Source organism: Eulemur rufifrons, chromosome 3 (genome assembly GCF_041146395.1).
Source record: "Eulemur rufifrons isolate Redbay chromosome 3, OSU_ERuf_1, whole genome shotgun sequence".
Classification (NCBI taxonomy): Eukaryota; Metazoa; Chordata; class Mammalia; order Primates; family Lemuridae; genus Eulemur; species Eulemur rufifrons.
Window position 1 is genome coordinate 5310862 of NC_090985.1, and position 13835 is coordinate 5324696.

At 42.4% G+C, this 13835-nt stretch overlaps 1 protein-coding gene across 2 annotated transcripts in view; it reads left to right on the forward strand.

Annotated features, from left to right (window-relative positions):
• Positions 1–13835, forward strand: part of CRTC3 (CREB regulated transcription coactivator 3) — a 94116-nt gene that overhangs the window by 2887 nt on the left and 77394 nt on the right. For both annotated transcript variants that reach the window (XM_069466586.1, XM_069466587.1), the window contains exon 2: positions 5857–5955. In XM_069466586.1, the coding sequence (XP_069322687.1) occupies positions 5857–5955 (99 nt within the window). The remainder of the gene's footprint in view (positions 1–5856; positions 5956–13835) is intronic.

A 13835-nucleotide genomic window follows, 5' to 3' on the forward strand; every position in this document is an offset into this window, starting at 1 on the left:
GGAAGAAAATAGAGGCAGGTATGCCTGGGAAGAGGCTGTTTTGTTGTTCGTTCAATGTATTCACTTGTCAGCACTCGAGTGCCTACTACGTGGTTAATAGGGTCCTGTTTGTTGGGGAGAACGGTGGAAACATGGTGCTTTCCTTCAAAAATCTTAATTAATTTGTTCCACAAATACTTATGGAGTCCATAGTGTGTGCCACGAGTTAGTATGGACACTGGGGATACAGTAGTAACTAAGCAAAACACAGCCTCCTGGTGGATTTTAGGATTTAATGGGAAGACATTCATTGAACAAGTAAGGGACACATTTTGATGAATGTTAAAAAAAAAAAAGGGGAAGTAGATGGAGCTCTGGTATAGTAGGGAGTTCCCACCTCTTCCAGTGGCCTAAAGTAGGGGTCCCCAACCTTTTTGGCACCAGGGACCAGTTTCATGGAAGACAGTTTTTCCACAGACTGATGGGGGGGCGGGGAGCGGAGCTCAGGCGGTGATTCGCGGCCTGTTTCCTAACGGGCCGTGGACTGGCAGTGGGCCGCAGCCCCGGGGGTTGGAGACCGCAGGCCTAAAGGATCAGTGGGAGTGGGGAAGGCCTTTGAGGGTGTCGAGAGAGGAAATACGCTTCGGGCACAGAGGACAGAGGTTCGGCAAGGAGACGATGAGGGTGATTTGAGATGAGGCTGGAAACATTCACAGGGATCAGGTTGTAGAGACAGGATCTGGGACTTGATCCCAAGAACAATGGAAAGTCATTGAAGGGATTGAACCAGGGGAGATTTGCATTTTAGGAAGATTCCTCAAGCTTCAGAGTGGTGGCTAGAATAGAGGAGGAGGCAGAGGAGCCTTTCTGAGGCTGTAATTTTGGTCTAGGAGATGTGGGGGTGGCATTTGCTAAGGTGGCCGTTACGGGGAGACAGAAGAGTGAACAGATTGATACTTAAGAGGTAGAAAGGACCAGATTTGGGAATGGATGAGGAAGGTGAGGAAATGTCTGAGGTGCCTTGAGGCCCATAAGGAGAGATGGTCCAGCAGGCAGTTGCTTATATGGTCCTAGAGAAAAGGAGGAAAGGCTGGGCGAGTGGTATAAATCTGGGATCTTTGCTGTGTAGCCACAGAAGTAGATTCGGCTGCCTGGGAAGGTTTATAGAGCAGATACTATAAACTGGGGCCTAAATTCTGTATTTGGCCCTCTGATATGTTTGTGGTTTTGGCCCAGAATGTATTTTTTTTTTTTTTTTTTTAAATTAGGGCTGGCTGGGCATGGTGGCTCATGCCTGTAATCCTAGCACTCTGGGAGGCCGAGGCAGGAGGATCGCTTGAGGTCAGGAGTTCAAGACCAGCCTGAGCAAGAGTGAGACCATCTCTACTAAAAACAGAAAACTTAGCCGGGCATGGTGGCACACGCCTGTAGTCCCAGCTACTTGGGAGGCTGAGGCAAGTGGATAGCTTGAGTGCAGGCGTTTGAGGTTGCAGTGAGCTACAGTGATACCGCTGCTTGCTACCCAGGGTGACAAAGCAAGACTTTGTCTCAAAAAAAAAAAAAAAAAAATAGGGCTAACAATGAATATTGAGATTTTACATTAAAATCTGGACTCTGGCTTCTTTTGAAAAATGAGATCACCTGGCAACACTTACCCCACATTTCTGCATGGCAGCAATTGCCTGCAGCTGAATAGTGACTGCCCCCTAATTAGATAGGGCATGTGTGTGCTTCAGTTTGCCACAGTCCCCAGCACTCCCCGTGGTACTCCTCACAGTGATTCCAGACTACTTCATTTACGTTCCCTACTTAGCAACCGCAGGCATGTGCGTCTGTGACCCTGCCATAAAGTGAAATGTGAAGAGGGCCTAGGAGAAGCCCAAGGAGCTACACCATTTAAAGGGGAGGTAGAGAAGAAGGAGCCGGCAGGGAAGACTGAAGAGCGCCCAGAGAGGCAGGAGAGAAGCCGAGAGGGTTATTGTGAAGAGGAGGGAATGTCAACCAGCTGAGCCCAGTGCTGCTAACTTGTTCTGACACAGAGGATGTGTCCTTTGTTCTAATCATGTGAAGGTCATCAGTAACCTTGGTGAGAGACACTGCATTCACAGGGTGCTGGGTGGAATGTGGGTTGTGAGGCATTGAGGAGTGGGTGGGAGGCAATGGAGACAGAGTTGGAAACTTGTCCAAGAAGTTTGGCTGTGAAGGGCAACTTGTGTTGAGAAATGACCGGAGTGTTAATTTGGCTTGAATATTTGGGAAAACCCATCATTTTAATATTAAAATAAACAAACCATGGTTATGTTATAGAATAGCGAGGTGTCTGAGAGAGGAGTAGAGAGAGAAGAATAGAAGGATTGAGTTTGGCTTAAGTGTTGAGGACTCTCCCCGTGCAGGGCACTTTGTCATCCCTTTACATGCATTATTTCAGGTACTCCTCAAGGTGACCCTATGTTGTGTGTGTGTAGAATTTTTCTCATTTTGTGATGAGCAAACCGAGGCTTAGAGAGGTATGGTGGCATTGTCAGTAAGTGGCAGAACTGGAGTGTGAATCTGGCTGTCACACTGCATGTCTGTATACTCATCCAGTTGTGTCTGTATTATTTGTTGAAAAGACTTTTCTTTCCCCGTTGAATCGCCATGGCAATTTTTTTCAAAAATCAGTTGGCCATAAATGTGGGAGTCTATTTTTAGATGCATTTTGGTCCCATTGATCTGTGGGTCTCTCTTTTTGACCCCAGCACCCTGTCTGTATTACTGTAGCTTTATGGTCGGTCAACTTAAGCCCTCCAACTTAGCTCTTTTTAAAAATTGCTCTGACTACTGTAGGTCATTTGTACATCCATAACTTTTAGAATTATCTCAATTTCTATAAAAAGACCTGCTGAGATTTTGGTTGTAATTGTGTTGACTATTGTTGAGACTTTCAAAAAGGAATTAATGAGGCTTGGCTCTCATTTCATATAGGCATTAAAGAACATTCCACTAAAGTGTGTGACTGTAGGCCAAAGGTTGCTAACTCAAGTTAACGGTAAGGCGGGAGAGGAAAATGAGGGGAGGGCCTGGAATGAGGTGACAAATGGTAGCTGATACTGGGCCACACTGGAGGAATGTGGCACAATGAGGACTTGGGCAAACAGGAGGACTCCAGCCCTGTCTGAGGCGGGGGGCAGCTTCTCAGCTCCATCCAGTGTTGCCAGGCAAGACCATGGATTCCGTGTTGTCCGATATTTCAGTCAAGAGGAGTTGGAAATCCAGATTTTTATGTAGTCTCCTAATTTTTTAAATCAAAATTTAAAATATTGAATAGGTCAGCATCTTGTAGATCAGATGGAACTCTCTCTAGGCTAAATGTGGCCCAAGGACTGCCAGTCTGTGCCCTCTGCCTTAGGCTAACCATTCTTTGGTCCTCATTTGCATCATCTGTAAACATGAAGGTGTTGAAGACAGTCTCAAGGTCCTTTCTAACTCAATGATTCTAAATTTTAAAAGAGGAAAACATCAGAATGTTTCCTCAAGGTTTTAAGAGGTAGCTGAGAATAGCAACAATAATGGTAATACCTTGAGAAGTTGTCCAGAGCTTTGCGTTTTATGTGCCACTGTCACGTCTGTTCTCTCGTAATCCTCACATCATCTTTGTGAAGGGAGGCATCCGAATAATTTGCCCCACGACTTGGGAGCTCCAGGTTACCAAGTCAGGTCTTCCGATTCCAAGTCCAGGACTCTTTCCTGCAGCACAACAGTCTAGGCTCTGGAAGTAGGTGCTTTGGGAGGGAGAGCAGTTTGGAGGACTGTGAGGGCCTTCAGCTCAGTTGAAGGGAAGTCCCTGGCTGGATTTAGAACTCAGTTTGGTTGAAGTGTCAAGGCTTCCGAGTAAGAGTTGAACCCTTTGTGAGAACTCTCTGAAGGCAGGGACTTTGCATGGATTCATTTTATTAAGCCGGTGCCTGGCATAGTACCTGACACACAGTTAAGTTTTTGCATAAGTAAATAAATGACAGGTTGATCCTTTGAAGAAGAAATTAAAGACTTTAGATTAAGATAGCTGGGAATTTTGTCTAGAGAATTTTCAAGGATAGAGTCAAATGCTTCTGTTAAATGCTTTTAGAATGTTGAGATCAAAAGCTGGGAGGCTTTTTTCTTGTAACTCAGGTCATAGATGGAAAAAGTTCACCATGTCCTCCTTCTCATATTTGACACTGAGATCTGGGCTTTGATTAATAGATTATAACCATCTCCCGGTGCAGTATGTTTGAGAAATCAAATACTGTGTGTGTGAGGGAAGTTAAGGCCACTGAAGGGTTTTGTGTGCCTTTCAAATTTCTAAACAGATACAAGCCCTCGTCTTTTGGAGGTACTAACTGAAACAGAATGATGTGATGATACCTGAGATTTCTTTCACTGGGCCATTGTGGGCAGTGGAGGGGTAAAGATGAGAGAAGATTGGATTGAAGTTGGCAGTTGTTGAAGCTAGAAGATGGATAGATAGGGTTTCATTATATTTGTCTCTATTTTGTGTATACTATTTGAAAGTTTTCATAATACATGTAAAAATAAAACAAAATCAGAGAGCTTCATGGGCTCAGCAGTGCTTTTGGTCAACCAAACTTTTACCTTGTCTTCGAGTTTGTAAATAGTGTGATCACTGAGGGAGAAATGGAACCCAGGAAAAGAGCGTGGCAGAAATGGGAACATGGGCTTTGTGTTCGACACTTGTGGCTCAACCTCCTGCTATAGCTGGGGGACCTTGGGCCAGTCACCAACTTACCTGATTCTGGGTCTCCAGGTCTGTAAAAGCGGGATAATTCAGTCTTCCCTGTGTGTTTGTGGTGAAGGTTAGGGATGAAGTGGGCAAAGCATCTGATGATAGCACCTGGCCTATCCTAGGGGCTCAGGTCTGGTAGCTTTTATTATTATTAGAGAGAGTAAGGAAAGGGTTAAAATCTGCCTTGGGCTTCTCATCTATAATCCCTTTCTTCCCTATATGAATTATAAGTGCCAAGGGTTATGTAACCACAGAGCTAATTTATTATTTTAGAAATAGAACTCTTACAGGCCAGATTGGACCACTTTGGGGTTTACAAGAACTATAACCGGTTTATTGCCTTTTGAAAAATGAAGTAGGGAAGAACTTAGAGAAGAAAGGCATATTAAAGCAGTGGGGTACCATTTTATACCTGTTAAACTGGCTTCCTTCCTTGCCGAAATTAATGATAATATCCAACGTTAGTGAGTTTTTTGATGAAACTATTTTCTCATAACATCTATTGGTAAGCCCTTTGGGAAAGCATTTTGTCAGTATGTATTGAGAGCCACTGGAGGACCCGTATCCAGAGATTTAATAATCACTCTTTGAAATGTGTTTAGGGAAATAATTCAGAAGAAGAATTGTTATATAGCCATTAATAATGATTATTTAAAATTGTAGAAAAGGCTTATGATGTAAGCATCCAAGATTGTATTTATGATCACAACTATTCAGTTCTTACACATACACGTAAATGGAGAATGGAAAAGAACGCAGAGAAGGGAAAACAGTTAATGTGTTAGGGCTGTGGATAGTAGCTTAGTTTTGCTTTAAGAAATTCCTCTATTGTTGTTAAAGACTGTGCCTGCACACCTAAGACCAGAGACTCAAAGACCTTGCCCGGGTACCTTACTGTCATAGCACATGGGACATTTGGAACATGGGTAAGTTCTTTCCAAAAATAGAGTAACCAAAACCAGAAGGCACTGGAAACATGAGGGTTGTGATCATTTAAGTAAAGAAGAAATCGAAACCAAGACTCTTGAACCATCGTACTTCAAAATACCACACTTTGATGCCTCTTTCAGATATTTGCTGTCATCTCTTAACATTCTTGAAATTGCTGTTTCCAGGTTCAATTTCAGAAGCTTCAGCAACTGCGCCTGACACAGTACCATGGAGGGTCCTTACCAAATGTGAGCCAGCTGCGGAGCAGTGCATCGGAGTTTCAGGTACCTCCAGATGTGTACTTTTCTTTCTTCTTTTTCTTTCTTTCTTTCTTTTTTTTTTTTTTTTTTGGTTGTTTTTTGAGATAGAGTCTTGCTCTGTTGCCCCAGGCAGAGTGCAGTGTCATCATCGGAGCTCCCTGCAACCTCCAACTCCTGGGCTCAAGTGATCCTCCCATCTTGGTCTTCCAAAATGCTAGGATTACAGGCGTCAGCCATCATGCCCAGCCTAGTCTTTTATTTTTGACTTAAAAAAAATATTTTTGATTTTTGTGACCTTGTCATTTGTGAAGATTACAGGCCAGTTATTTTGTAGAAATAACCCCCCAGTTGGGGTTTGTCTGATGTGTCTTTGTCATTAGATTCAGATTCTGCATCCTTGGCAGGAATAACACAGAAGCGATGCAGTTGCTGTGCCACCCTGGGCGTGCGATTCTGACCCGTCCTATTAACTACCACGTGCCCTTTTATCAACTAGGGTGGTGTCTGCCAGGCTTCTTCACTTTTCCCCCTTTGTCATGAATAAGTATTTTGTGAGTACTTTTTTCTGATCCTCATTAAACTTTCAAACTGTATGTTTATTTATTTGTTTCTCTGTATATGGTTTTATTGTTTCCTATTTTATTCAATGTTTTGGTGTTCACATTATCCCTGATTAGGCTGGTAGGGGCCCTCTTCTAAACTGAGAAAAATTATTGACAAACTGAGAAAAAAGAGAATCCCAGAGCACAGATTTTTTTTTTTTTTTTAAGTAAACTTCTTCAAGGTACAGTTTAATATAGTACACTTTACCTTTTTTGGGTACACAGCTCTATGCCATATAATCATCATCACAATCAAGATGTAGAGCAGTTCCATTACCCCAGAAAGTTCCCTTGTGTCTCTTTGTAATCAGTCCCCACCCCACTCTGTCCTCTGGAGACCACCAACCTGTAGTTGGGCCTTCTCCAGAGTGTCCCGTGAGTGGGATCACACATATGTCGTCTTTTGAGTCTTTCACTCAGCACGTTGCATTTGAGATTCACCTGAGTGGTTGCACGTATTAGTTTCTAGGGCTGCTGTAACAAATTTCCACAAACTTGATGGCTTAAAAACAATAGAAATTAATTTTTTCACAGTTCTGAGTCCAGAAGTTCAAAATCAAGGTGTCAGCAACACCGTGCTCTCTCTGAATGCTCTGGGGAAGAGTCCTTTCTTGCTTCTGCCTAGTTTTTGTTGGTTGCCGGCAATCCTTAGCTTGTAGCTCCATCTTCTCTCTGCCTCCGTCATCACTCCGCCTTCTTCTTTGAATTCCTCTTTGTCCAAATCTCCCTCTTCCTTCTCTTATAAAGACACCAGTCATTGGATTTAACTTGATTACATCTGCAAAGATTCTATTTCCAAATAAGGTCACATTGACAGGTTCTAGGGGTTAGGGGTTGAGCATTCTTTTTGGGGGACATAGTTTAACCCACTACATTTTTTTTTTTTTTTTGAGACCGAGTCTTACTCTGTTGCCTGGGCTAGAGTGCCGTGGTGTCAGCTTAGCTCACAGCAACCTCAAACTCCTGGGCTTAAGCGACCCTTCTGCCTCAGCCTCCCGAGTAGCTGAGACTACAGACATGCACCACCATGCCCAGCTAATTTTTTCTATATATTTTTAGTTGTCCAGCTAATTTTCTTTCTATTTTTAGTAGAGAGGGGGGTCTCACTCTTGCTCAGGCTGGTCTCGAACTCCTGAGCTCAAACGATCCACCCGCCTTGGCCTCCCAGAGTGCTAGGATTACAGGCGTGAGCCACCACGCCCGGCCTAACCCACTACATTGCATTCATTGGTAGTTCATTTTTTTTTATTGCTGAGTAGCACTCCATTATAGGGATGTATATAATTTGTTTATCCATTCATCAACGTATGGGCATTTGGATTGTTTCCACCTTTTGGCAATTATGAATAAAGATGCTATAAGCATTCATGTGCAGATTTTGTATAAATACCTAGTAGTGGAGTTGCTGGATCACATGGTAAGTGTATATTTAACTTTAACTTTGTAAGAAATTGCCAAGCTGTTTTCCAAAATGGCTGTACCGTTTCCTATTCCCACCAGCAAGGGATGAGAGTTCCAGGACGCTGTATCTTTTCTAGCACTTGGTATTTCAGAGTTTTTAATTTTTAATTTTTTTAATTGTGGTAAAAAACACATAACATAAAATTTATCATCTTAACCATTTTTAAGTGTACAGTTCAGTGGTATTAAGTACATTCATATTGTTGTATAACAGATCGCCAGAAGTTTTTCATCTTACGAAACTGGAACTCTACACTCATTGAACAAGAATTCCCCATGTCCCCATCCCCCCAGCCTCTGGGGACCACTGTCCTTCTTTCTGTTTCTGTGAATTTGACTATCCAAGTGCCTCATACAAATGAAACCATATACTCTTTGTCTCTTTGTGACTGGCTTGTTTTACTTAGCATAGTGTCCTCAAGGTTCATCCCTATTATGGCATGTGACCAGATTTCCTCCCTTTTAAAGGGTGAACAATACTCCATTGCAAGTGTGTACCACGTCATCCGTCCATCCACTGATGGACACTTGTGTTGCTCCCGCCTCTTGGCTATTGTGCATGATACTGCTATGGACATGGGTGGGCAAATACCTCTTAGAGGCTCTGCTTTCAGTTCCTTTGGGCATATGCTCAGAAGTGGGATTGCTGGATCATATGGTGATTCTGTTTTTAAGTTTTTGAGAAACTGCTGTGCTATTTTGTATAGCAGCTGCTCTACTTTACATTCTTACCAATGGTACACAAGGGCTCCGTTTTCTCCATACCCTTGCCAACACTTATTTTCTGTTTTTTGTTTTTTTGGGTTTTTTGGATAGTAGCCATCCTAATGGGTGTGAAGTGGTAGTATTTCCGTTTAAAAAATTTTGGTCATTGTAATGCATGGGTAGTGGTATCTCATTGTGGTTTTAATTCACATTTTCCTAATGACTAATGATATTGAACAACTTTTTGTGTGCTTATTTGCCATTATTATATCTTCTTTGATAAAATGTCTGTTCAAATCTTTTGTCTAGTTTTTAAATTGAGTTGTTAATTTTCTTGCTGAGTTGTGAGAGTTCTTTATTTTGGATACCAGTTTTTATCAGGTATGTATTTTGCAAATATTTTCTCCCAGTCTTTGGCTTGTCTTTTCATTTTTTTTAAACAAAATATTGAATAGCAGAGATTTTAAATTTTGATAAAGTCCAGTTTATCAATTTTATTCTTTCATGATTTGTACTTTTTGTGTCTTATCTAAGGATCTTTTGCCTAACTCAGGGTCACAAAGGTTTTTTTCCCATGTGTTCTTCTGTTAGTTTTACAGTTTTGGATTTTACAGTTAGTTAATTATGAGTTAATTTTTTTGTGTGATGCAAAGTATGGGTTTGAGGCCCACTTTTTTTGTGTGGGGATGTTGCATTGTTCCAGTACCATTTGATGAAGACTTTCTTTTCCCTATTGAATTGCTTGGCACTTTTGTTGAAAATCAATTGACCATAAATGTGTGAGTCTATTTCTGGACTCTGTCTTCTGTTTCATTGGTTTCTTTGTGTGTCATTTTGCTAATACCACACTGTCTTGATTACTGTACTTTTATAGTAAGGGTTGGAATCAGGTAATGAGAGTCCTCTAACTTTGTTCTTCTTCAAAGTTGTTTTGCTTATTTTAGTTCCTTTGCTTATCCGTAAAATTTTAGAATCAGCTTGTTGATTTCTACAAAAAAGCCTACTGGGATTTTAAATGGGTTGCATTGGATCTGTAGATACGTTGGGGAGAATTGACATCTTTGTAATATGGAAACCCATGAACACAGTATAGAAGCACAGGTTTTGATTCAAGTGAAGTTGCTTATAATCATTTATTTATATATAATCCTCTTATTTTTCCTTTATTATATTTAGTTATATATTTTTAAATTGACAAATAAAAATTTTATGTATTTATGGTATACAATTTGAGCCCAGGAGTTCCAGGTTGCAGTGAGCTATGATCACTCCACTGTACTCTAGCCTGGGTGACAGAGCGAATCCCTGTCTCAAAAAAATAAATAAATAAATAAACAGAAAAAAAGAAACATACAATTATTTTTAAATAGTTGGTGGCTACCGGATTGGACAGCGCTGCCCCAGATATACGCATCCTCATGCTGCGTTCTCCTTCCCACTTTCCGCACCAGCGTAAGTCCTCACCTGCCTCTAAAAGCCCAGCGCTCTAAGGTTCTCTCTCCCATCTTTTCTTCATCAGCAATCAGATTTCTGTGCCATGGCCAAAGTGCTTATTTGGAGTGATAAGAAAAGCACTCTGAGTAAATTTCATATCAAAAACTTTTAGCCTCCACTTAACTATTCTGAGGTACCTGAATTTCAAAAGAGGATGCCTAGAAAATCAGATCTCTGGTTGGTAGAATTTCACACGGTAAAAGGCAGCAGTTACTCAAAGGCTGTGTGCTAGGGCTCATCCTTAAGTTACAACACACACACAAATTAGGTGGTCATCTGAAATGAACAGGCTGACCCTGTGAGACCTTTGTGTTCTCTTGTTCCTGCTCCCCTCTGAGAGTGGAGTTAACTGCTTTTCTTTTTCACTCCTCATTAATTAATAAATAAATAATTAATTTAGCAAATGTTTCTTGAGCACCTACTATGGCGTCAGTCTCTGTGCTAGGCTTGGGAAACAGAAATGAATAAGGGCCCCTCCACAGAAGAAGTGTGCAGCCCAGTTAGTCCTTGTTTAATGCCATCAGCTTTGTGCCCGGTGTTGGAGGCCTGGGCAGTGTGCATCCAGCCACTGCCCGTCGCTGAAAGAGGACTGTTCTGCTCTGAGCCACAAATGACCTTGGAATCTCCGGAGACCGTTCCAGAATGGTTCTATCTTGAGTCACAGGTCAGAGAGTCTCTACTGAGACCTCAGAGTAGCTTCTTATGCCATGTAATGGTCTTTGGAAATTTTGTCTGTATTGCTACGGGCAGCTCCCAGCTCCTCGTGTTTCCTGAACATCTCTCATCTAGTTCTTTTGTCTCCTGCGGTTGTGGCAGTGACGTGCCCTAAGCCGCTGCCTCCCCTGGGTACTGCCCAGGGTGAGCTGTGGTGCGATAAAGAGGGTGGGTCCAGGTGGCAGACAGACCTGGGTTTGAGTCCTGGCTGCACCACCCTTGATTTATGATTTTGGGCATTTCTTTGTCTCTCGCAGCTTATTTTTCGGCATATGAAATAGGGAGGATGATAATGACTATCTGTAGGATAAACTGAGATGGTGGGAGGTGTAGGGCCTTGATCAAGGGATTTGGGAGCCACAGTGTGTTAAGGGAATTGGGGTGTAAAGATAACTGAGTCCTTCCCAAGCCACTAACTAAACTCTGGTCATGGGTCTTGTGTTCTTCATAGTTTGTGGCTTTTGTGTCATAGTCATCTGCTCAAAACTTAAAAGTGAGAGGGAATTTTGTTCCCCAGGTCGTAAACTTTAGCCAGCCCTGCTCTTGCTACAGCGTGCTCTCTGCCAGCCCTGAAACAGTATATTAGCACTTTTATCGAAATACTGTTAGCTATAATGAGATAGGGTAGCAGTGACCTTGGGTTGCTGCATGAGATTTAGAAGACCACATTTACAAGTTATTTTAGTATGAATTATTTCCAGCAAAGATTTTCACTGATTAATAATATCTATTTTATGTTGTGTCTTATTTTCTTTTTCAGAGATTAACACTTTTCTGACCTTGTCTCTAAATTCTATTTAGAGACATACCTTCCAAACTGCATGCACTTTGCAACTGTGATTTTTTTTTTTTTTAACTATCTCCATGTTTGATATGTTCGCTGGTTTGCCTTTGATTTTGACTTCCAGCAGCATGTTCTTCTATTCTGCCTAAAAAAATAGTGAGAAACACAGAAAGTTAGAGGGTTACTTAATAGTTTTGGAATGTGCATTTGTCCCAAAATAGGAGCTGTGACCAAGAATACGGTTGCCATATTTTTAATACATATTTGAATATTTCTTTTTTCCCCTTCCTTTTTATCTGACCATATGTGTTGAATAGAAGACTTATAGAATATGAGAGAAAAGTAGACAACTCAAGAATCTCTAGTAGTCTGGAATAAAGACTTTGTTTGGAATTATGGAAGGGGCAGGGCAACACTGGCCCCGTACACTGAATGGGGAACATCTGTATCCATGAGAACTTGAGCAAGAGAGCTGGAATGTTGCCATTTTCATTCTGCCTTTCATGTGCTCTCAACTGTCCATGCAGCGGAGGGTCAGGGATAGCGTGGATACTTGAGGGCTTTAAAATATCACTCCAGATAGTGCTTTAAAAGACCAAGTCATGTTCTATTCATTTAAATTTTTCAGGCCAGAAAAGTTGGAAGACATAGAAACTTCTGAGAAGTCTATCCATTGGATAAAACCAGTAGCCTACATGAAAAGAAATGCCACAAGTACTAAAGTAACAACATACATTTTGCCTTAAAAGGTTTAGGGCAGTACAGAGGCTGCATAGTATGGTGGGTAAAAGGTCACACTCTGAATTCAAATGCGGCCTCTGCTACTTTCTAGCTCTGTGACCCTTGGCAAATCCCTTGGCATCTCTTTGCCACAGTTTTCTCACTGTAAAATGGGGATAGTAGTAATGCCAATATCAAAGTTTTGTTGTGAAGAATAAGAGTTATTATACATAGCACTCTTAGAACAGCCCTTGGCAAGCACATTAGAGGTGTCTCCTCTTGTTACTGTTACTGTTGCCCTCGCTACGGCCACTGACTACTTCTGCCATCACTGCCACTGCCACAGCACGGCTTCGGCATCAGCCTGGGTTTGCGTTCCAGCAATGCTGCTTACCTAGTTGCTAACAAGCCTAAGCCTCCATTCTGGATTTGTAGAATAGGGGTGTTGGTAGTGCCTGCCTCACAGGGTTGTGGGGAGGATGAAATGGACTGAGACATGCGAAGCGCTGAGCTCCCTGCTTGCTGTGACAAATGCTTGTTGTCTCGTCATTGCTGGTGTTACTACGGTGGCGCTCAGCCAAGGAGCTGCCCACTCCAGCGTGTTGTACTCTGCCGTGAGTTGTGCCACAAATAATTTGTTCTCACTAGTAAAGTACCAAGGCTTGAGAATTATCTTTTAAACATAATTAGAGCTCAAGCAAGGTTATCGCCACCCTAACATTATTGCTGTTCACTTCCATCTTGAGAAGTGGGACAGCCTGAAGGAAACAGCCCGTGCTCCCAGGGTTGGCCGAACGTTGGCTACACCTGTTGGGACGTAGGTCCTGCATGCGAAAGGCGAGTACCTGTGTGGAGGCAGCAGATGAGGTCGAGAACTGCTGGCCTTGGGGTGCTGTCGTTCCTGCCCGAGAGGGCACCCTTCATGATCTTCCACGTTCGTGCTCTCGCGTTTGCCAAAGCGCTTTTCCTTCCGGTTGCCGGCCCGGAGCACCACGGTCTCCAAGCCCGGCTGTTCCTATCTTGTCCAAATGCATATAGATGCTAGGAAAGTGCTTGTTTTGACTATTAAAATCACTTTTCTATTACATTGAGCAGCTACTACAACTTGCCCTGAACTTATTCATTAATAAATAGTTAGTGCCTTTAAGCGTAAGATATTGTTGGCCGGGCACGGTGATTCATGCCTGCAATCCTAGCACTCTGGGAGGCCAAGGGGGGAGGATTGCTTGAGGTCAGGAGTTCGAGACCAGCCTGAGCAAGAGCAAGACCCCCCCGCCCCCGTCTCTACTAAAAATAGAAAGAAATTATATGGACCCTTGAAAAAATATATATAGAAAAATTAGCCAGGCATGGTGGCACATGCCTGTAATCCCAGCTACTCGGGAGGCTGAGGCAGAAGGATTGCTTAAGCCCAGGAGTTTGAG